Source organism: Sarcophilus harrisii, chromosome 6 (assembly GCF_902635505.1).
Source record: "Sarcophilus harrisii chromosome 6, mSarHar1.11, whole genome shotgun sequence".
Taxonomy (NCBI): Eukaryota; Metazoa; Chordata; class Mammalia; order Dasyuromorphia; family Dasyuridae; genus Sarcophilus; species Sarcophilus harrisii.
In genome coordinates this window covers 183,027,664-183,052,496 of record NC_045431.1, presented here as the reverse complement: position 1 = coordinate 183,052,496, position 24,833 = coordinate 183,027,664, and the positions used below count along the sequence as shown (strand labels likewise).

Below are 24,833 nucleotides of genomic sequence, written 5' to 3'. Positions count from 1 at the left end.
TTGGGATAACCCTAATGTCTCAATTTGTATCCCATACTCTTTTGTTTATGTAAAATTTTATTTTGTTTGTGTAAAATTCAAAATATTTAAATAAATATTAATTAATAAATCAATAAAAATAATAAACATAAATAAATAAAATAAAAAACTTTTCATGTTATATGCTTTGGAGTTACTCCAAAGCATATAACATGAAAAGTTTTTTATATATATAGTTTTATATATATATACATATAGGCAAGACAAATACAATGTTAAGCTTTCCGTTGGAATTGCTTTTTAAAAGTTTTTCCGAATTGATAGTTCCTCGTTCATTCTATTACTAATTAGGCCATGGTGTTCCATTCAGTTTTTATATGGACCAATTGCTTTATAGTCTCAGATTGTTTCTCTAATTCCTGCCTTTGTATCTTGGATACAAAGATTGTGCTATCCACACAATAGCTATGCTATTGCAAAGCTGTGCTATGCAAATAATAAAGGAGAAAGACAAGGTGCTATGTGTGTCAGTGAAAATTCAACCTACTGCTAGAAAAACAGAAGAGAAAAAGCGCAGTAGCATCTCTTCACTATGAAAAAGTTGGTAATTATTTGTTATTTTTAGTCCAGTTGTGTCTGTCCATCAAAAATAAAATGTGAAATGCTTAAATATTAGTATAAAAATAAACAATATGAATATCCAATTTTATTTCATTTATCATATTCTGATTTATGCAATTTGTTGAATCTTTTGAATTATTATGTACTAACCTGACAGTTATAGACTAGATCTAAAATTTTATTCATAACTCCATTTTTCTATTAGAGCAATTCATTTTAATCATACAATAAAATATTTTAAAATAAGGTTTTTGCATTTAAAGGGAGTTCCTTGGGGATCACCTATATAGATTTTATTTGTCATCTTGAATAATGGTGATATAATGACTGAATAATAAAACATTAGTGAAGATCATGCACCATTTCTTTTTATTACTTTACCAGTTGGTCATAAACATCTTTTTTGATATTTTTTCTAACTAAAACAGAGAATACCTGGTAAAAACAAGAGACAAGACCAGGAAGACAATTAAAAAAAATTAATGAGTCGCAAAGAAATCATTTTTATGAGTGGATCAGGCCTCATTGAAAATAAGTAAATGACAACATGGTAAAAATATTAAAATGCAAACTAAAGTACTCATTTGTTATCCAAGCCAATAAGGAGATAATATGTTCGTAATGGATCTGTGTGTAAGTGCTTCAGTTGCCGGTGGAGTGTGACAACAACTCTATTGCAATTCTTTTACTCCCTGGTAACCATAGAGACGCTAAGGCACTGCCAAGTTTACAAATTTTTGTTTTCAAACAGCTGAAAGATGATGCAGTTGCCCTGGTAGATGTTATCGCTCCTCCGGACTTCATTCTGAACTCACCAATTGGCAGGGCCAATGGCGAGGTAAAGAGGAAATCTTTCATTGTTTTGGAAAAAATAACTTATGGAAATGGGCAAATGAGGAAATTGAGAACCTAAAGGCTGGCCACAGCTGTTCTCAAAGAGAGTGTAAGGGCTGCTATCTTCATCAGTGGAGGGAACACTCACAATGGTGCAATCTCACAGGTGGTTGAAGTCTTGTGCAAATAAGAGGCTGTTCTTGTGTCCTCCAGGATTCCTTGCAGCTCTCAGATTCACAGTTCTGAGCAAAAACACAACCAATGATCAAATTATTACTAGATGTGGTTTAAACAAATAAACTGTGTTGAGATCGAAAATTTAACCATGTGCTCCTGGGTGAGGAGTTCATATTAAACCAGTAACAACTAAGGATCAGATCATTACTGGATATTGTTTAAAAAAAACAAATTGTTGAAATTGATAATTTAACCATGTGCTCTTGAGTGGGGAGTCCATATTAAATACAAATCAATAGTAATGCTTCAAATTGTAAAATAAAACATTTAGTTTGTAACATGTGAAGTAAAAGACAAAGTTCATATGTACAGGACAATGAAAAATAAACAAAATTGGAAAAAAAGAGGATACTCGGAGGAGAGGTTGATGGAAACATATGTAAGATAGAAAGAACCTTAGATGTTATTGAAGGTAGATAATAAGTAGGAGCCTGCATGGACATAGTAGATTCTTATAAGCAGAATTATCTAGACCAGCCAGAGACCTATATGCTATTTAAACTGATATTTTCTGATTCATTAATGTCTAATTAACTGTAAGTCCCAGTGTTCATTGAAAGTTTGCTTTCCATGTTTATTAACCTGATTGACAGTTTCAGTTAGGAATAATGTGTAATGACTAAAATAGTGAATGAAGACGCAGTGTAGCTCCATCTGCTCCATGGGTGTTCATCCCTTCATCTATAAAATGAGGCATTTGCAATGATCTCTTAAGTTCCTTCCAGCTCCACAGTCTCTGATCCTGTGGTTCTGAGAACGTAGCCAAGGCAACCCTGAGTTTGTGGCTGCACTGTCTTACTCGGCCCAAGCTGTGTAGAGAAAACATGTGTGACATGAAAACCACATTGTTAGGACTAGATAAAGGATGCCTTTCTCAGAGAGACGTAACCCGAATCTGGTGATACACATATTTTCACTAAATTAAATTAATTTGTCGAATTTCGGTGATAGTCTATGATAGATATGAAAAGGGGCTGCTATCATAACAAACTCAAAAATCATAGATGCTCCATGCTGGAAGGGACTCCAGAGCACATTTAGTCCAGCTTTTAATTAACCAAAAATCCCCTCTGCTGTGTCCCCAGCAAGTAATTATCCAGACTTTGTGTGAAATCTGGAAAGCAGCCCATTCCACTTTGGGGTAGTTGTAATTGTTAGGAAGGGTTTTTTCCCCCTGACATCAAACCGAAATATGTTTGTCTGCAATTTCCACCCATTGCTGCTAATTTTGTCCTATGGAGCCAAAGAGTCCAAACTAAATCCCTCTCTCACATTGTATCCCATCAAATGCTAGAAAACTCCCTTCCCCTCCCTCCCCAGTCTTCACTTGTCAAGGCCACGCTTGATTCTCACATGATATAACCTCAGCACTCATCTGGCTGTGTTCTTCTGGCTGGCCATTCTTCACCCTATCAGTACCTGTACCCCAAACTGAATATAGTATTTCAGATATTTCCATCCACAGTAGAGTACAGTGGGATTTATTACCTTCCACTTTGTGAACATTATAGTGAAGATCACATGTTTTTGTTGTTTTGTTTTGTTTTTGGCTAACATCATATTGACATCTTTTGCTTGTGATCCACTAAAACCCTGAGATCTTTTTTTCCCTAGTAAACTGTCGCACCTTTCTTACCTTATATTTGCTCTTGTCTTCATATACTGTATTTTGTGACTTCAATCTTTTTTTTTCTAGGACTAAAGATTTATTATTAGTTAAACATTTTAAAATTATCCTGATAACCTGCCAGTACTAAACTTTTTGTACTTTCAACAAAAGTTTGAGTTGGGAGGTAAGAATTACTTCTATATTCAACCATTTGAACAATGTGTTTCTTTTTTGCAGCTGTATAAAAACCTCTGGACCACTGTCCTTCAGGGAAAGAATGTCCTAGAGAGGGCATCATGGTGGGCTGAATTTTCTGCCTATAAACCTACCATAGGAAGTTTAACATCAAAACTCTAGATTGAGCATGAATGCTAAGGTACCACTTGGACATTTATCCTTGAGCACTTGCATCCTTTCTACAAAGATCCACGCTCGGAGGGCTATCATTCTGGCATCCTATTTGACTACATACAGAAGACTTTGAACAGCACCACTATTTCCCAGGACAGCATATCTGTTCTTATCAATCAATTCTGGATACACACCAATCTTGTTTAGCAGTATTTGCTTCCTTGCTTAGGATAATTTATAATTTACTGTTATAATTTTATGCTTATCATGATTTGCTACATAAAATGGAAACATGGTAAAATATATTTTCCTTGATAAGTGAACAGACTATTTAGATTGAGATTTATTTAGATTATTTGAACTTCATACATTCTATTTTTTTATTTAAATCTGTTGATCATAGTCACTCATTAAGTGCCTTCTTTATGAAATTTATTACATTAATTCCTGAGGGAGATAACAAATATAAAAAAAAGAAAAAAGTCCTTCAAGGAGTTTATGTTATATCAATAATAGAGTCTGGATAAAATATTTATGTAGATAAAAATAATTTATCTTAGAATATGGTACAATTAGAAAAAGAATTCAAGATGCTGTGAAATAAAATTAAGGAGACATTATTTCCAGTTCGGGGAAATCAATGAAGACTTAATGGAGGAGTTAGCATTTGAAGAATATAACAGGGAGAGGTAACAATGGACAACATTCCACAAGAGCAAGAACTTGGAAAGTGGAAAGTATGGGGTATGTGCCTTGTGGGAAGTTGGTGCTTAGCAAACATTTATTCCATGTCCAGGGATTCCAGGCCTTTGCTCTTTTCAATCAATCTGGGAATGTCTGCTTCACTGAATTCTTTGTGGTGTTTGAGATTTACTCTAAATTCAGATTAGCTTCTTTTACATAATCATTGCAATTCAATTTCATTAATCTGGTCTAAATAAGGAAACACAAAGTCTGAATTATGGATTTGAGGAAGCATTGGGGTTTCATTGCTTTTAAGCATTTAACTGAAAGTAACCATCAAGAAAATGTCTTTAAGAAGAGAGAAGAAATCTAGAGCTCATTTGCTAGATCATTGCTAATTTGAGGCATTCATTATATCCATTTGTTCCCTTCATTGATTAAACATGTTTCTCCTTTTCATCAAGTAAAATAAATCTATTGCAATTTTGTTTAGAGTACTCATTTGTTTAGTAACCTGTTCTCCATAAGTAATGCAAAGGTAATTTCAGACCAGGCTCATTTTCTATACATCCTAAATTAATAGAATTGAAATGATTGGAGTCTGTATATAATTCTAACTGAATCTGATCCAAATTGAACAATGATAAAGCCAAGTTAATTAGATAAAAGACATCTTTTTTTATTTCCTTTAATTTCATTCATGTTTTTATTTATTTCTGATATCTCTTGGACATCATTGCATCTATAGTAGTAAATAGTATTGATTAAATTCCCAGTCAGGACTAAGGCCAAAGGGGTCCTTCTTGGTTAGACTCAGCCTTTTCTTCAAGTGGAAGTTGTGATTTGTGTTCCTTTGTTCCTTAATTTTTCAAAGGAAGCTTTTTTCCCCAAACCCATAGATTTTAAATGGAACTCATTAGATCACAAATCATCCAGCCCATTCCCCTAATGATATAGAAGAGGAAACAGAAGCCTAGATAGGACAAAGGAGTTGTTCAAGGTCGATGGAGCAGGTGAAGGCCCTCTCTGGGACTTAGCACATGAGGACTATTTAGTGAATAATTTCATTTTTATGTTCTTTGAAAACCAATCTCTTATTTTAAATTACAATTACATTCCCAATTATAATTGTAGTTTGGAATTCCTAATTCCCATTTCAAACCATTCTAGTCTAAATTTCTCTGACCTTTATTAGGCTGAAGAATATCCAGTGAGAGGCAATCAGGATAACGAGAGGCTAAAAATCAGGCTGAGATTTATTAAAGGAATGAGGGATGTCTATCTGGGAAAAAACAGGGCTCTGAGAGCTAGCACTGGGAGGGCCATAGGAATTAGATTTCTTATATCTGACTCCAGAGGAAAGAAATGGAACCAGTGAATGGAAGTTGCAGAGAAGAAACAGAATGTTTAATTGGTGAATTCAAGGCAGAGATACTCTCATGTTCAGAGAAGTCACTCAACTATGATTTACATCACAACAGAGAATACAGGGAGCTTCTATAGACTAGTTTGTGACATGGCCATCCAGGATGCCATTGCTGTGGTTCTGGGGCCTGGCAGTAAGCAGGGGTTGGCCGGTTCTGCGGTGATGATTGCACACTGGACTTGAGTGACCCAGTGCTATACAAGAGAGACATCCTTTTATACTCAAGTGTAAACAAGCTGCTCAGGTGTAGCTTACAAACACCAAAAAAGCCCAACGCATCTGGGAATTTATGAAGCAAAAGTAAATCAGATGAGAATGCTTGATGGGGATGGTACAGTCACTTTGGTGTCTTGTGGTTATACTTATTGGATTTGTCAACAAATGTGGTTTCTTTATACATGTTCTATCGCACTCCCCCTATGGCAGAGGGAGAGGTAATATGTGTCTGTTTTTATAATTTTGTGCATGACAGTGAAATGCTGAATTGCCCACCTCTTGAATTTCACTCTTGCTACGTGTCCCTTCCCTCCCTTTTCTTCTGTAGACTAGATATTGTCCTTTATATCACTTCTTACATACAAACATTTTGGCTAATATGTGCAGCCAAATGCCCGCCACATATCTTTCCATAGCATCTAAGTTTACAAACACACACACACAAATGGACAATACAATATAATCTTATAGAGAAACCATCAAAGTTATACCAAGCTATTCCCCTTTGCCCATAATAAGACGTAACTCTGGGCCTCTTCTTGGTTTCCCTGACAACTCAGCTCTGCAATCTCAGGACCAATCTAATAACACTCTCCTAGCCTCCTGGTGATTTTAAACTTGTAGAAACTGGCTATAGGTAGCCTCAGAAGGAAATAGACTAATATCCTTTGGAGGATTGGCAATAGCTGCTGACTTTCTAGTTGTGGTGACACCATTGAAACAGTGTTTCATAGTCCCACATCCCATTCCTTCCTGTTCTCTCAAATACATCCACAGAGTTCTAGGGTTTTTTCCTCTTCTTTGGGGAAAAAATTAAATTAAGCACTAGTATAATCTTTATAAGGGCAGGATTCTTAAGGGATAAAAATAGAACTTGAGAATTATTGTTGAATTTATTCCTCATGTGTTTTTGTTTGAAGTTCCATTTGATCTCTTTGTTAGAATCCTTGTCAGTTCTTAAGGTATCTCTAAATTTCATATCTCACCATCAATAAGCTTATACAAACAAAATGAATACTTAGGAATATATCCCTTTATTATTATGCTAAGAGGGAGCTGGTGGGTTTTGGATTGTTCAAGAATAAGCTAACCACAATTAGGACAAGTGGGCTGGACCAGGTGAAAGACATTGGAATTAATTCACAAAACATTTATGAAATTCCTAAATAGGTGTTCATTTTATGAACATTCAACATTTTAAATACAAAGATATAAAATGCATGACACCATTTCTTGTCTTTGGGGAGTTTTTAGTATTCCTGGAGGTGTATGTAGACAAATTGTGTGTATAGAATCAGGGAGTAGCAGGTGAGTGTTACAGTAAAGGAGAAGAATGCCAGGCCTGGAGTCAGAAAGAATTGAGTTCAAATCTGGCCTCAGACACTAGCTGTAAGACCTTAGAAAAGTTATTTAACACTGTTTGCTTCAGTTTCCTCATCTGTAAAAATGAGCTGAAAAAGAAATGGCAAACCATCCAGAAGCTTTGCCAAGAAGACCCCAAATAGGGTCACAAAGAATCTGGAATGACTGAATAATAACAGAAATACGGAGGTTGAGATATTTATGGATACTTAATAGTTCTAAAGAACATTAACAATCTTTGATAAATGAGTCTGAATTTTAAGGGAATAATTGGTAAGCTATTCTGATGCCAGTCATTCCACATAAAATACTATGTGCTAGGCACTGTGCTAATAACTGGATTTACCAAAAAAAAAAAAAAAGGCAAAAGATAGTCGTCATCCTCAAGGAGCTCACAATCTAATGGAGGTCAAAACCAGAAATTCACAAAAGCAAAAGCTATGGAGGGAAAACTGCAAAAAATAAAAAAGTAGGAAAATATGAGTTATGTCTGGGAGCTGAGGACATAAAGGCAGTTTAGGAATAGGGCTGGGGGACGGAAAGAGATTACATTTAGAATAAGATAGAAAAAACATCTTGATCAAAATATTTTTTATCATTTTAACTGTTTGGGAGGGGGGAGCATAAAATGAATGGGATCTGGAGCCCTATCTCTTCTATCTAACTTTTTTCCAATCTACTTCCAATGTACTTGAGCACATTGTATTGCCTACAATGAAGAAGTGAAAAGATCTTATCCATGACTTCATGTGACATAGAACATTTAGATCCAGTAGAAGTTTTATCTGTGAATATATATTTAGGGAAATGAGAAAGGATTGAAGGAAAGAGAGAGTAGAAGTAAGAATATATAGTCTTCACTTTTCACACAAATTAAGTCTGATCTAACTAATTGGAAAAATATTAAATGCTCTTGGATAGGGCGAGCAAATATAATAAAGATGACAATATTACCTAAACTAATCTATTTATTTAGCGCTATTCCAATCAGACTCCCAAACTATTTTAATGACCTAGAAAAAATAACAACAAAATTCATATGGAAAAACAAAAGGTCAAGAATTTCAAGGGAATTAATGAAAAAAAAATCAAATGAAGGTGGCTTAGCTGTACCAGATCTAAAATTATATTATAGAGCAGCAGTTACCAAAACTATTTGGTATTGGCTAAGGAATAGATTAGTTGATCAGTGGAACAGGTTAGGTTCAAGGGATAAAACAGTCAACAACTATAGCAACCTAGTCTTTGACAAACCCAAAGACCCCAGCTTTTGGGATAAGAACTTATTGTTTGATAAAAATTGCTGGGAAAATTGGAAACTAATATGGCAGAAACTAGGCATTGATCCACACTTAACACCGTACACCAAGCTAAGGTCAAAATGGGTTCATGACCTAGGCATAAAGAATGACATTATTAATAAATTAGAGGAACACAGGATAGTTTACCTCTCAGACCTGTGGAAGGAGAAGGACTTTATGACCAAAGCAGAACTAGAGATCATTACTGATCACAAAATTTCGATTATACCAAACTGAAAAGTTTTTGTACAAACAAAACTAATGCAGACAAGATTAGAAGGGAAGCAATAAACTGGGAAAATATTTTTACAGTCAAAGGTTCTGATAAAGGCCTCATTTCCAAAATATATAGAGAATTAACTCTAATTTATAAAAAATCAAGCCATTCTCCAATTGAAAAATGGTCAAAGGATATGAACAGACAATTCTCAGATGAAGAAATTGAAACTATTTCTAGTCATATGAAAAGATGCTCCAAGTCATTATTAATCAGAGAAATGCAAATTAAGACAACTCTAAGATACCACTACACACCTGTCAGATTGGCTAAGATGACAGGAAAAAATAATGATGATTGTTGGAGGGGATGTGGGAAAACTGGGACATTGATGCATTGTTGGTGGAGTTGTGAACGAATCCAACCATTTTGGAGAGTAGTTTGGAACTATGCTCAAAAAGTTATCAAACTGTGCATACCCTTTGATCCAGCAGTGTTACTACTGGGCTTATATCCCAAAGAGATTATAAAGAAGGGAAAGGGACCTGTATGTGCACGAATGTTTGTGGCAGCCCTGTTTGTAGTGGCTAGAAACTGGAAACTGAATGGATGCACATCAGTTGGAGAATGGCTGAATAAATTATGGTATATGAATATTATGGAATATTATTGTTCTGTAAGAAATGACCAACAGGATGATTTCAGAAAGGCCTGGAGAGATTTACACGAACTGATGCTGAGTGAAATGAGCAGGACCAGCAGATCATTATATACTTCAACAACAATACTATATGATGACCAGTTCTGATGGACCTGGCCATCCTCAGTAATGAGATCAACCAAATCCTTTCCAATGGAGCAGTAATGAACTGAACCAGCTACGCCCAGAGAAAGAACTCTGGGAGATGACTAAAAACCATTACATTGAATTCCCAATCCCTATATTTATGCCCACCTGCATTTTTTATTTCCTTCACAAGCTAATTGTACAATATTTCAGAGTCTGATTCTTTTTGTACAGCAAAATAATGGTCTGGTCATGTATACTTATTGTGTATCTAATTTATATTTTAATATATTTAACATCTACTGGTCATCCTGCTATCTGGGGGAGGGGGTGGGGGGGTAAGAGGTGAAAAATTGGAACAAGAGGTTTGGCAATTGTTAATGCTGTAAAGTTACCCATGCATATAACTTGTAAATAAAAGGCTATTAAATAAAATGATAATAATAATAATAATAATTAAAGAATATATAGTCTTCTTAGGGACAGTAGTCAATTAATATAAACATTACTATTCCTATGGATGTCTGTTTCTAAATTGCCAAACCATTGCCAGGGAGATGTTCTTGGGATGTTCTTTCAAATAAAGATCAACGGCCCTTTGGAAATGCTTATAGCTTCTCCTCTGGAATTGTACAAAGAAATATTCATTCATCCTATAAGGGAGGGAAAATAAGCATCCAATGCAAAGATTCCCAAGGGTCTTGGTGAGGGAGGGGATGGAAAAGCTTTCATTTATACTTACATGGCTATACAGAAATGTGTGTATATTGCATCCCTTAGCAAATAATATCAACTCGCTTATATTCTTTTATAAATCCTATAGAGGGTCAGAGAAACCATAAACCAATTACAATCAATCTATCTACCAACACTGATTATGCAGTTTGGCAGCATGCAAGGCATTGGAGACTCTTAAGACAAATGGAAAACAGTTTCTACTCTTATGTTTTAATGAAGGCAGCAACATGCATCACACACACATATATGTACATATATATCTATCTACAGATATATACATATATAAAGAATATATATATGTATATATACATGTGCACGTAACAATGGGGCAATTAGCTGGTGCAGTGAATAGTATGCCAAGCATGGAAGACTTATCTTCTTGAATTCAATAACCTCAGACAGTTCCTAGTTTTGTGACCCGGAAAGTCACTTAACTTTTTTAGCCTCAGTTTCCTTATTTGTAAAATGATATAGAGAAGGAAGTGGCAAACTACTTCTGTGTCTTTGCCAAGAAAAGCCCAACTGGGATCATGAAGAATCATAAACAACTGGAAAGCAACTAAACAGCAGCAGAACATAATATATCTGTATTGTTATATGTATATAGGTATATACAGAATTTAGTTGATCCCATAAGAAACAATTGGCTACTTTATGGGTTGCTGAATTTTCCTCACTGTGTAACTCAAGCCTGCAGGTATGGATAGACACCCTAAATCCATTTAGTAGATACATTCTTGGACTTGTGCATGTTTGGCTCTTCTCTCCCTCACCCTAAAAATCGAGTGTCAGCTGAGATGGTCTGGGAGTCAGTGAACTTGGGTTCAGATCCCAACTTTGATACTCATTTGCCCTTATGAAGTAGGCAAGTCAATGATAAGATTGTAGCTTCAGAGCGCAGAAAACAATCTTAGAGTCTACCAGAAGTCCTCAAACTTTTTAAATAGGGGGCCAGTTCACTGTTCCTCTGACTGTTGGAGGGCCGGACTACATATAGTAAAAACAAAAACTTTGTTTTGTGGGCCTTTAAATAAAGAAACTTCATAGCTCTGGGTGAGGGGGATAATCGTCCTCAGTTGCCACATCTGGCTCATGGGCCCTTAGTTTGAGGACCCCTGTGTGTGTAAATGAGGAAATGCAGGCCCAGAAAGGCATGGGTCTCTTTCAAGAAATCATCTGACTGGAATTTTTTCCACTACAAGATGTATCCTGGTCCTCAGTTTTCTCATTGGGAAAATCAGGGGAATGGGCTTACATTCCCATCTCTTCCAGACTTAAAATACCATGATAACATATGAACTTGAGAAGCCAAAGGGGAAAGATTCTGGATTGGATTCAAGTCCCATTTTTATTCCAAGCTGTATGATCTTAGGCAAGTCATTTTCTCTCAGGGTATCAGTTTCCTCATCTATAAAATAAAGGTATTGGATTAGATGGTTTCTAAGGTACTTTTTCAACTCTAAATCTAGTTGCTATACTCCCATAGCAGTGAGATCAATAGAAATGGAGGACCTGAAGGGAAGATTTGGGAAGCCTAAGGGATTAATACAGTCCTATTTTTTTTTTTTTTTTTTTGCTGAAAAGCAAACCAGACCATTCTAACAAGACCTGAAAGTGATATACTGTAGCTGAAACATACTTGGCACCAGATTTAGGCAGGTTTTGCAACAGGTAAAAGACTTGGCTTTCAAAGTTGTGAAACCACTAACTTGTTTAGGGGTGTGGGGAAGAGGGGAGAAGGGGGCTCTGAACAAAGGCTCTTTATGGAGCGGAAAAAAGAACTGTGTGTTTTTCAGTGGGAAGCCACTTCTCCATGGACGGCCCAGTGACTTTTTGCCCAAATTGTTTGCATCTCATTTGCAGTCTGGTTCATGTTTACTCAATGTCTTCCCACAGCGTGACTCTGGCAAAATGCAGTACAATCAAACTTGAGTGTGGGGGAATTTTTCCACTGCAGCTTTCCAAATAAAGGCTTTAAAGAAAATAGCAGGCCCAGACCCAGGGGTTTGGTTAGAATAATTTCCAGTGGTTTCCTTAAGTGACCTTGTAAACTTTAGATTTTTTTTCAAGGAGTATGTGACTCGAAAATCCAGAAAAAGACAAACTTCTAGGATAATGAATCATAGCACATGAGTGGTGCAAAAAACCTTAAAAGGCCATCTAGTCTAATGTCTTCATTTTAGGGCCAGTTAGAGAATATAGTATGGAATGGGGGAAGGATGAAGAACTCAATTTGGATATGAAAATGCTAATATTAATCATGGCTCTTCTGGAGGCCACAGTTTTCTCATCTATAAGATGAACTGGTTGGACTATGTATTTTTTAAAGTACCTTTCAGTTCTAGATCCTATGATTCATACCAGGGGAAATGATTTACCCAATGTTTATAGTTGGTACCTTGTAAAATGACATACATCACCTAAATAATAGCAACAATGTCCCTGAAAAGTGGTTATCTACATGGAATTTCTCCTTATAATACTTAAATTAAGGCTCATCTCTGACAAGTGGTAATTCACCCTCCACTTTAACATCTCCAGTATTAGAAAATGTACTCCTTTCTTAGGTATAGAAGTAGAATTTTAGCATCAGAGACTTTTAGGATCTGAAGAGATCTCAGAGATCATCTGGTTGGGTATTCTCATATTTCAGATGAAGAAATTGAACCAATTAGATAATATCACTGTGTGATTACACATTAACTGCCTCCGTTTAATTCAGTATTGGTTCCAAATGCATTGGAAAAAATCATCAAGGCTGATTTTCAACTCTTTCCATTATATCGCAATACTTCTTTTGAACAGTTCTAATTGCTTGTTTTTCAGCATTAAGGATTACAGAAATCCCTTAGACTCTTTAGTTTTTCTACCAGCATCACCAGAAGAATATAAGACTAATAAGTCAATCAGTATATATCATGCACTTACTTTGTATTAAGTAACGCTAACACTGTAGATACAAATCCAGGCAAAAAGAAAGATGGTGGAAGGGAGGGGGAGAAGTCAAGAGAATAAAGAATGAGTAATCTTGGCCCCTTCCCAAAATAGACCTCCTAGGAAGAACTCCCCAGTGGGAGAAGGGGGCCACAAGGGTAGAAGGTAGGAGAGAAGGAGTCATATGGGAAGAGGTTTTATGAATATGGTCATCACACCCAACACCTTCATTTTGTAGGTGACAAAAATGAAGCTCAAGGTAACCCAACAAGTAATAGACTTAGTATAGGGACATGAGTTACTTGTTGCAAAAGATTATAATCAACCAGAAAACTAGGCGTGTATTCATTGGCATGAAATAATAGAAGAAACATTCTCCTTAAAATTAGGTCTGGGTTCAAATTCTGGCTCCAGTCTATAACTATATGACACTGGACAAGTAACTAGAACTTAGTTTCTTTATCAAGAAAATGGGACTAATGCTTTTACTCCCCACTTTGTAGGATTGTTTTCAAAAACTGTTTTATGCATGATAAATACCCTAGGAGAAATAGGAACAATGGGAATATCTTAATGGCCATATGTTTACACATCAAATGTGGGCCACATTTCTAGTTCTCAAAGTCTAGTCTGTGAAAGGCCTTTCCAACAATCTGCAGATGGGTCTCTTGTGTTGGTAACTTCTAGCATCTGCACTTTTAGTTTTGGCAGAAGAGAAGAGTTATATAAAATAAAAGCCAGATTTTCTTGAAATTATATAAAAGTAACATGTGGTGTCCTGTTTATTCTGGATAGATTTTAATCACAGGGATAATGGGTAGAAGCAGGTGGACTCAGTAGTTTTCAAATTCTTCTGGTTCATGTAAAGAATGTTACGGGAATGGTCGTAGAAAGAAGGAACCTTCTTCTATCCAGACATATCATGCAGTAAGCAAATATCCAAATGAAAAACTGGACTTGCAAAAATATATTCAACTAATGTTAATTGAATACCTGTTGTGTACCCAGAACTGTGCCAGAACCTTGAGCAGATGTGAAAGAAGAAGAGATAATCACTGTCCTTCTATAACAAACTCGTGGAGGGATAACACAACATGACAAATATTTCTTTTGTGCCTTTTGAGTTCAGAGTAAGACATACAAAACAATGAAAAAGGACCCATATTTAGAAATGTTTGCATTTATGCCTTCATTCTCCAGGACTCATGATATTTAAATCTTATAATGGTATTTAAAACTATATGATAATGAGTCATGGCAGAGAGAGAGGGGCGGGGGGGAGAGAGAGAGAGGAAAAGAAGAAGGAAGAGAAGGAGGAGGAAGAGAAGAGAGAGAAAGAAGAGAAAGATAAAGAAATAGAGAAACAGACAAAGATGAGCTATATCTAGTAGTATGAGATTTGATCAGCAGGAAAGGCTTTCATGGAGGAGGTAGGGATTTGAACTAAGCTGCAGATGATGAATAGAATAATTGGGGAAAAAATGGAAGGAAGAGGAAAAGGTACTCTAAGTTAAAAAGGCAGATGTAAACACAAAATTAGGAAGAAGGTGATTATTTGGTGGTGTGAGAAGAACGCTAAACTAAGTCCTGAGATCTTCATAAGACCTTATGAAGTCCATGACTATAGAGAGAAACCACAGAGAATAATAGCTTAAGGACAATAACTGATTTTAGTGATAAAGGGAACTCCCAGAAATGTAAAATCCCCCTGTCTATGCAGATTGGCGCCTTCACTTCAGTCTCTTATTCTTTGCAGGGGTCCTCAAACTACGGCCCCCGGGGCCAGATTCGGCAGCTGAGGACATTTATCCCCCTCACCCAGGGCTATGAAGTTTCTTTATTTAAAGGCCCACAAAACAAAGGTTTTGCTTTTACTATAGTCCGGCCCTCCAACAGTCTGAGGTGCAGTGAACTGGCCCCCTATTTAAAAAGTTTGAGGACCTCTTTGAGAAAAGTGAAATGATTTGCATAAATTCTTAGAACTAGTTCATGGCAAGCAGAGACTAGAACTCAGGCCTAGGGCTACTTTTTCTCAGCTCCCTTCAGAATTACAGACTCCACAGGCCAGTTATTTCCTCACCTTCCTTTCATCTTAAAGTCATTATTCTCACATCATTTATTCAGAGTCACAGGAGCATATAATAACTTACGGCTAAAGCTGGAAAGGATCTCAATGAGCATCTAGTTCAATCTTTACATGTTATAGATGAGAAAAATGGAAATCTAGGGAAGCTTTGTGATTTACCCTTTGTAACCACAGAGATAAAGAAGCATAACTGAACCCAACGAAAGAACATTGGGAAATGACTGTGGACGGCTTGCAATTTTGTTTTTCTTCCCAGGTTAATTTTGCCTTTCTAAATCCGATTTTTCTTGTGCAACAAGAGAACTGTACAAATATATATATATATATATATATATATATATATATATACATATATTGTATTTAAGATATGCTTTAACATGTTTAACATGTATAAGATTGCCTGTCATCTAGGGGAGGGGATGGAGGGAAGGAAGAGAAAAGTTTGAACAGAAGTGTTTGCAAGGGTCAATGTTGAAAAATTACCCATGCATATGTTCTGTCAATAAAGAGCTATAATTTAAAAAAAGAAGTAAACTGAGTTTGGTATCTAGTTCCCCTAACTGCAAATCAGCACTTCCCCCCACCCCCGTACCTTAAAACTCCTCTTAGCCCACCATTTCATTTTATTGAAGATGAAATTGAGCCTCAGAGAAGTCAAATAATCTGGGCAAGCTTATATATATAGAAAGGAGCAAAGCCAGCATCTAAATCTGTATCTGCTGAATCCAAATCCAGTGGGATTTTTTTCCCACTTTGCTTATAACCTCAACATGTAATTCTTTAAAAAAAAAATCCTGAAGTTATGGAAAAATGAAGCAGTTATCTCTAAAGTCCCTTCCAACTCTGAGAAGCTATAATTTTCAGATTGTATTAACCCAAGATCCTATGTGGGTAGGAGAACTAAAAGAGCCTTAAAGTACCTTACTTTTTGAAAAGCTCTGTGCTGACAACAGAACTGTTTGAGAGTCAGAAGTTAAGAAATGACTTTAGATTACAGAGAAAGGATTGTTGTTGTTTGTTCTTCTTTCTGGAAGAGGGCCATGACATAGCGGAGGTGATGGCATGACTACGCCCAGAAGGTGCTAGATTCAGCATCGGGAAGACCTGAGTTTCGCATCTCTGCTGTGTGTCCATGAATAATATTCTTAACCTCTCTGAAACTTAGACAACTTTCTGCAGTGTATCATCCATGTTGCAGATAGGGTGTGATCTTTAGGGAATGAAATCACTGATCTTAGATATACTTTGAAAGTGGTACAGTGAAAAAGATGCTAGATATGGAATTAGAAGATCCTGGAATCAAATCTTGGCTCACCACCAATGTACTGTGAGACTCTGAAATGTTTGTCTATCAATTTCCCTCTCACTCTCTCAATTTCCTCCTCGGCAAAATGAGGTGTGAGGGAAAATAGCATGATCTCTAAGATTACTTTGCACTCTAATATTTTGATTCCTTAACAGTAAAATAAATTAAACTTTTGCCATCACCACCAAGTCTCCCATTCTATATTTGTCTATAACTAAGTACTGCATTTATGCCAGGATTTTTTATATTTGTTCTAGGATATGAGGAATTTTAGAAGTCAGAAACCAGGTCTTTTCTATTCATAACCTGATCAGATTTTGGCCCAGTGATGTACAAATAACCTATGAGTCTTCATCCCATACCATGTAAAAAGTGCCATAACAGAGCAGAAAGTGCTGGTTTTGAAGTCAGGAGTTTTTGGGTTCAAGGTCATTTACCATGTGATTTAGATCCAGTCAAGATCACTTAGTTCTATCATTTACTGTGTGATTTAGGCCTAATCAAATCACCACTCTGGTCTCATTTTCTCCCCTTTAATCCCTCAAGATTTTACTCATTTTCTCCTTTTCAATATCACCCTTTTAGAAAGTTATCCAACATTTCCTTCCTCTGTTTCCTCCTCATGCACTTAACCGTTTGGAACCAATCTCTACCATTCTGCTGAAATTGTTCACTCAAAGGATAACACAATCTCTTAACTGCCAGTTCCCATAACCCCCCTCTTTGAATGTTCATTCTCCTTGGTCTCTTTGTAGCTCATGGCACTGTTGACCAACACTTCCTTCTGGATGTTCTGTCCTTTGTTGTCTTCTAGGCCTTATTGCTATTACCTTTCCTTCTCTATTCATTTGTTGAATTGCCATCTATCTCCCGATGGCCTCCACTTCTCCCCACCCCAGCTAGCACAGTGCTGGGCCCTTGTAAGAACTTTAAGAAGTATTTACTGATTAGTCCCATCTGCTCTGTGGCATCAATAGATAGATTACTCCAAAATGGATATATTAAGTCTCAGTCTCTCTCTTGAACATCTCACATCACTAGTTGCTTTGTTGGATATCTTTATCTGGATGTTTTATCATTATCTCAAACTCAGGACCAAAATGAATCTCATCATTTCCACCCTTAGGCTTGTCCCTTCTTCAGATTTTTCTCTTTCTATTGAAGGGGCTGTCATCTTTTCATTTATCCTAGTTCATCACTTGGTAGTCATTCTTGACTATTGAATCTACTTTCCTTAGTCAATCATTTTCAAGATCTAGCAGAATATTGTTTCCTTTGTGACACGTCTCATAACTATCCCATTCTTTCCACTCACAGAACTACCAACCTAGTTTTAAATCCTCATTATCTCTCTTCTGCAATTTTCTCCAAAGTGATTTGCCTGATTCCATGTTCTGCTTTTCCAACCTCACCTTCCATACTGCTGCCACAGTAATCTTCCTAAGACACTGGCCTGATCACATTGCTCTTCTGACCATGAGCCTTGATTGGATCCCTGTGGTCTCAATAAATCACAAATTTCTCTGGTATTGATCCAGACTTTTTCTCTCTTCAATGTGGCTCTAACCTATTTTTCTTTCCTCATTTCATATTATTCCTCTTCACATACGCTACATAATAATAAAACTGAACTACTTTTCAATAAACCTGACATTATCTCCTGTTCTGCTCCTTAATCCAGACCGTCCTCCCTGCATGAAATGCACAATACTCCCTCCTCAATTGTACCTCGTAGAATCCACTTCCTCTAAGACTCTTTACTTGAGCTCTTTCTTCTGCCCCAAGTAGTTCGTATTCTCTTTTGCTTCGAATCAACTGCATGTTCTATTTATTTCTTTTCATCTAGCCAGTGATTTCATTGGTGTAAGGAGCTCACAGATCAGGAAAAACTCCCTGTGCTGTAGTTAACAGTCAAATGACTTGCTCAGGGCCACAGAATCAATATGTCCCAAAGGTGGAACTCGAACCCAGAACTTCCTAACTCTTAATCCAGTTCTTTATCCACTGTGTCAGTTTAACTCTGATGTATCAAATGAGAGGATACATATAAAATTTGCAAACCTTAGTGTCATATAAACATCAGCTTTCCCCGAGTAGACAGCTAGGTGGCAACAGAGTGCTAGGAAAAAATAAAAGTTCATATTTAACACTTACTAGCTGTGTAACCTCAGGAAAGTCACTTAGCCTCTCTGTGCCTATTTTCTCATCTGTAAAATGGGGATAATAATAGCCCCTATCCCTCTAGATTGTTGTGATGATCAAATGAAATAATAATTGTAAAATGCTTAGCAGAGTATCCAGCACACAATAAAAGTGCCATATAAATATTTATTCCTTTCCCCTTCCTCCTTCCCCTATAGAAAGAAAGATCCTTGGAGACCACTGTTATTTTTGTCTCTGTAACCTTAGTGTTCAAACAAATCTAGACCAGTTAGGGCATCTAGGTTGTGGAATGGATAAAGTGCTGGGGTCATGAAGACCTGCTTGTGAATTCTGTCTCAGACAAGATTTCTAGCTCTGCGACCCTAGACCCCTCAGGGCTTCAGTTTCCCCTCTGGAAAATGAAAGCCTCTTTCAGCTTTAAAAATCTGTGTGACTCTAAACACCAGGAATTGTCAACCACGGTTATCAATTCTACTCAGCAAACATTTACCATGAAAATCAGCGCTTAATAAATAGTAGGAATACCAAGCCAAACATAAACGTTCTTTGTCTGCATATTAAGTTTAAGAGAAAATACTATTTAGAGCAGCCTTAGGCTACAATCCCTTTAGAACAATTGCTTTTTATGAAGTCTCTGCCTATGGAGAACACCAGGCTGAGCACTGGGGGAAAGACAGAATGTTTAGAAACGAAGTTTAGTAACTGCCCTTTGGGAACTTATGTTCTGGATGAAACCCTCAGTTTCCTCCTCTGTAAAAAAAAATAAAAAAGTGTATATCTATGTATTGGTATATGTATGTTATGTGTGAATGTATGTATTGTGCATGTGTGTATGTATTTGTGTATCTACATATGCGCACAATCTATATATAACCTATATACACATACATAATCTATAGACATACACACAAAAATACATCTATATACACACAAAATATAAATACATATATGCACACACAAAATATAAATACACAGTGTACCTATGTATATACATACATGATATAAATACATATATTTATGATAGGTGAATATTATATATGTGCACACATATAATGCAAATATACCCACATGTGTGTAAATAGATGCATATATGCTTATATGTATAAACTTATGTGTGAGCACATGCACACATATCTACATCTATGTATCTATCTATTTATCTATCTATCCTAGCTATAGTTTTGACTCTAGGTTGAAAACTCCAGTAATAGGAGGGCTGGAAAGATAAGGCTCAGAGCTCCATAATATTATATAATAAGGATAACCACAGTTGGAATTGAGCAGCACAAGATGGGAGTGGAGTGGAAACAGCAGACCGGGAAGGAGAACATAAGGTGTATTCAGGAGCCAGAAGTCTTTGCCTGGAGCGCAAAATGTATTGCAGGATACTGGCATAAGATACATCAGGCTACCCGGCTGAGACGTGCATATCCATGAAGTTTGAGTCTGGATGTCAGGAACCGTTTATCTGCTTTCTAGAGTGTGTATGGCTGATGAAAAAAAGAATCCAGCTAGATCACCCCCCGGAAATGCTCATGATGTCAGTGGGCCATCCGCTGGGGTTGGCCTGGTTTTAATTAACTGGAAGGTTCTGAGTTGTAAAGTATCTCAACACTCCTTTCAAGCCCTGGCTTTATCCTCTCTTGCCCCGACATTCTGAAGTTGTTGCTAGGGGTAGGATTTTTGGTCAGATTGTATTCTGTTTCCTAGGGTCAAGATTAGAAATTCGCTTCATGGATAGCTCATATTTCTAATGCAATTTAGTTTCCAAATAATTTCTGATTCCAATTTAGTTTGGTCTTTACAAAGATCTTCTGAAGAGACAAATGTAAGAACTGTTATCCCCATTTTTCAGATGTGGAAACTGAGATGATGTCTTATTCTCTTTTGGGTTGAGGGTGAAGCTGACTCTTTTATTTGCTTCTCTAAGAAGAAACTGTGAGCTGTTATTTCTGTGTGACTACAACATCTTTCTGACTACTTGTGGTTTCTCATGTGGGGAGAAACCTAACAGAGATGTAATTTAATTCTTTCATTACTAGACCAACTCAGTGGTCACTGAACAGAGATCTCACACTTATAGAGTTGTGGTTTTTTTGGCTTAATAATATTTTTATTGCCTTTAGATAAAAAATATGCTCTTCCATCTCCACTGAACCCTACTTATAACAAAGAAAAGCATTTAAGCTAAACCAGCATATAGATTGGTTATGTCTGACAGCACAAACAGCTTTCCATAATATCCAGTCCCCCACTTCTCTAGTGAGGAGATATCACATTTATCTTTTAGATTTTTTTTTGTCTTCCTTTAGTCTTTTTTTTTCTTCATTTTGTTTATTGAACTAAGTACGAAATAAGAAAAAATAGAATAGAAAAAGGAAGACAGAAAAGAAAAATATAACAAAACATTGTCACATGCCCTTCAGAACAACAGGGAGGATTCAAAATATATAACAATAAATTTCTATTTCAAGAAAGCATATATAATAATAGAAGAGATTATATTCATGAGGGTCCTTCTTTCTGCTTTGTAGGTTATTCTTTTGTTCTCTGCTGTGCACTTTTTACTTTATTCTTTTCTGCCTTTTCATTCCCCCCCCTTCTTCTCCAAGAAGGCTACAATTAAACAAAAGATATATTTCATATATATATGTATATATACATACACATACACACACATACATACATACTATGAAAGATATTGCAACCTTCAAAATCTATAAAGAAATAAGGGAAGGGGGAATAGGATAGGGTGGGGTATAGAAGGATGTGTAGCTGTATGGCACTGAGCCAAATACAGTAGAGTATAGATTGATGGGCAAGGGTAAGGATAAAGTGGGATATAGAAGGGTATGTAGAATTATGATGGTGGGATAAGGTATGTAGATTAATGGGGAAAAGATAAACTGGGGGGCAAAGGGCTGGCATAGGATAAGGTGGGGTACAGGAGTGTGTTTAAATGAACAGAAGTGGGATAAGGTGTGTAGATTAATGGGAATGGGATGAAGAGGAAAGGTGGAGGGAGAAGATAAGGGAGGGATTCATGGGTGGGGGGTGGGGGGATGTTAAGTAATAGCAAGACAAGTTAAGAAACAGAATTAAAGTAGAAGAGTTAGGAATAGAAAATAAGAGATATGCACAAATACTACAAGGAGGATCAGGAGTAGAATTCATTAGGGAAAAAAGAAGCAGGGCTAATAATCATTGATCTTAGACAAAGTCAAACTTAAAGATTCAATCAAGAGAAAAATCTACATTATATGTCAGTCATATTAATATTGTTTTAGATGCATGTTTACATATGAGTAAATGTATATGTGTATAGCTCTTTTGAGCTATACAGGTGTTGATGTCAGTCTTAACATATGCTATACATTCCCATGTTTAAAAAAACATAAATGATTTGTCCATGTTAAGTTCTTTGAAATTTATCTTTGAGATTGGCTCTTACATGTTAAATTTTCTAATAAGTTCGGGTTTGGTTGTGGCAAAATCCTGAAAATGTGCAAGTTTGTTGAATGTTCATTTTTAAAATTCAATATTATGGATAATATTGCTGGATATGATATTTTTGGCCACAGGCTTAGATCTTTTGATTGCTAGTATGTATTATTCCAGGACCTGCAGCCTTTTATTGTGTTTGCTGATAAATCCTGTATAATTCTAATTGTATTTTTGAATTTCTTTTTTTTTTTCTCAGAACATTTTCTCTTTGGTCTAGGAGTTTTGAAATTCAGCAATAATATTTCCGTGTGTTTTCCCACAAAAGATCTCTTTGAGGTGATAACTGATGGGTTTTGTTTTCCTCTCTTTCTACTTTCCCCTCATGTTCTAACCACTTCAGGACAATTTTCTTGGGTTGTTTCTTACATTATTGTATCAAAGTTCTTTTTTTTTTTTTTGGTATATTTTAGGTTATTTAAAAAATAATTTGTGCTATCTTTTGATATGTCTACATTTCCTCTTCTTTTCTTTCTCCCATCCCCTACTAAAGTTATAAAAGGATCTGTCCAGGATGACATCTGTAGTAAATGTCTAATATGGGATTTCAACTAAGGTTCCTCAGCTCTAAATACTTGGCTGGTTAGTTTGCCAGCAAATGTTTAACAGCTGACTCCAGGGGAAAATGTAGGCATAATAATACTTTTAAATTGGATTACCATTGTTAATATTTTCTTCATCTCTTTCTTGTCTATGAGTTAACAACACAATAAATCAAGTTTTGATTTTCAGTGTTTGTTGATTTCTGAGATGTAGATGTTCAGAATGAAAATCTGACACAACTCTCAGAGGTAGTAAACTCCTGCCTATACAACATGAATGACCTGGGTCTATTTGGTTGATTTCTCACCTCTTTGTTTTCACTTTTCTGTCCCATCTCCATTCATAAAATATGGAAACTTTACAATCTGACGCCGCCCAGGGTGTATATTGTCATCATCTCTTCTTACATGCAAACAGTTAGCAAACTCAAGGAACAGAACATCTATTTTCAAATCAATGAAAACAAAACAGACCTCATAAAAAATACGGCCACCCCCAAATGAGCAATCTTTCCCAAGAGTCATGCACCGGATGGCATATTATTGCTTCTCCTAGTTTCTTATATCCTACTGCCACCTTTGCCCTAGCTCTTTGCATTAGGTTGTTTTTCTTCCTTGTCTCTTCTCCTGTTATTTTCTATAGTTCTCTGCAGATGTTTCTAATAACCCCCTTTTTCCTGACACTCTCTTGTCTGGGATTCTCCATTCTGGGATGATGGTAATGTTGAGAGGAGCAACTTAAGAATTTTCTCCATGGTAGGGAACTAAAGATCTCTCTGTATTACAATTCCAAAAAGAGATACCAGATAAAATTGCTTCCACTCTGAAGCCTTCTCTTACAACATAGTTCCCTCATCTTGATCCTCATGCAAAAGTTCATCCAGGAGCTAGGAGATAGGAGCACATCTTGTTCTTCTCCTCCCTAAACTACATTCCTTGGTTGATACTAGGAGGAAACTTCATGGTCTACTGTATTCTTCCCCCAATTTCCCATCCATATTAATCCCTCCTATGAGCATAAAATCACCCCAATTTCTCTCCAATTGTGTCTCAAGCATCTGAGTCCTTTTGGAAGCAACTAAGCCGGAAGTTAGTCATACTACTTTCTACCATTGCTTGAGTAGGATAAGAGAGCCAAACATTCCCATTATTATATACTGAGATGATAAAAGATTGTGTTGGGGTAGGTAGTCACCTCTATTACACACATAGCAGGGAAGACAAGAAACACCAGAAATAAAACTGAATTGAGCATCAGGATACCTGAATGGGAATCTCATCTCTGCTACTTGGAAGCTGTAGGATCTTGGGGGAAATGATTTCCCTTAGCTAAGGTTAAGTTTCTTCATCTGTAAAATGAGTAGAGGAAGACATGATTTGATGTGGGTCCTTTCAAAAAAAGGAAATGTGTTTATATTTCATATGTCTTTGATTATCACAGGGCTTGAATTTTTTTCAGGAAGCATATTTAATGATTATTGGCTAACTTACATTTTGACATTTCAGTGGGTTCAGAATGTCTTCAATATGGGTACTCCATTCCAAGGGGTGAACTGTGACTCAGTCAAAGCAGACTTGAATTAAACAAATGACATCCCTTTAGAATAGAAATGCATGCTGTCTAGGGGAGAGAGATAAAGGGGATGGAAGAAGAAAAATTTGGAACACAAGGTTTTGCAGGGGTGAATATTAAAAACTATCTTCGATATAATTTGAAAATGAAAGGCTATTATTAAAAAACAGCTTCAAGTTTGTTTTGTCACTCAATAGTTTTTTTTCTTTCAATTTTATTAATCTCACATTTGATTTTTAGGATTTCCAATATTATGCTCAACTGGGAATTTTTGATTTGTTCTTTTTCTGTGTGTTTGTTTGCAAGCCCAATTCAATGATCTACTCTTCCTCTTTTTTTATTGATTTAAGAATCTAGAGAGATACA

At 36.3% G+C, this 24,833-nt stretch overlaps 1 protein-coding gene across 1 annotated transcript in view; it reads left to right on the top strand.

Annotated features, from left to right (window-relative positions):
* Window positions 1–4,869, top strand: part of LOC100926515 (peroxisomal acyl-coenzyme A oxidase 3-like) — an 85,980-nt gene extending 81,111 nt beyond the window's left edge. Inside the window, 2 exon segments of the mRNA XM_031942373.1 lie at window positions 1,352–1,438; window positions 3,518–4,869. Of these exon segments, the coding sequence (XP_031798233.1) occupies window positions 1,352–1,438; window positions 3,518–3,637 (207 nt within the window). The 3' untranslated portion in view covers window positions 3,638–4,869.
* Window positions 4,870–24,833: the final 19,964 nt, after the last annotated feature.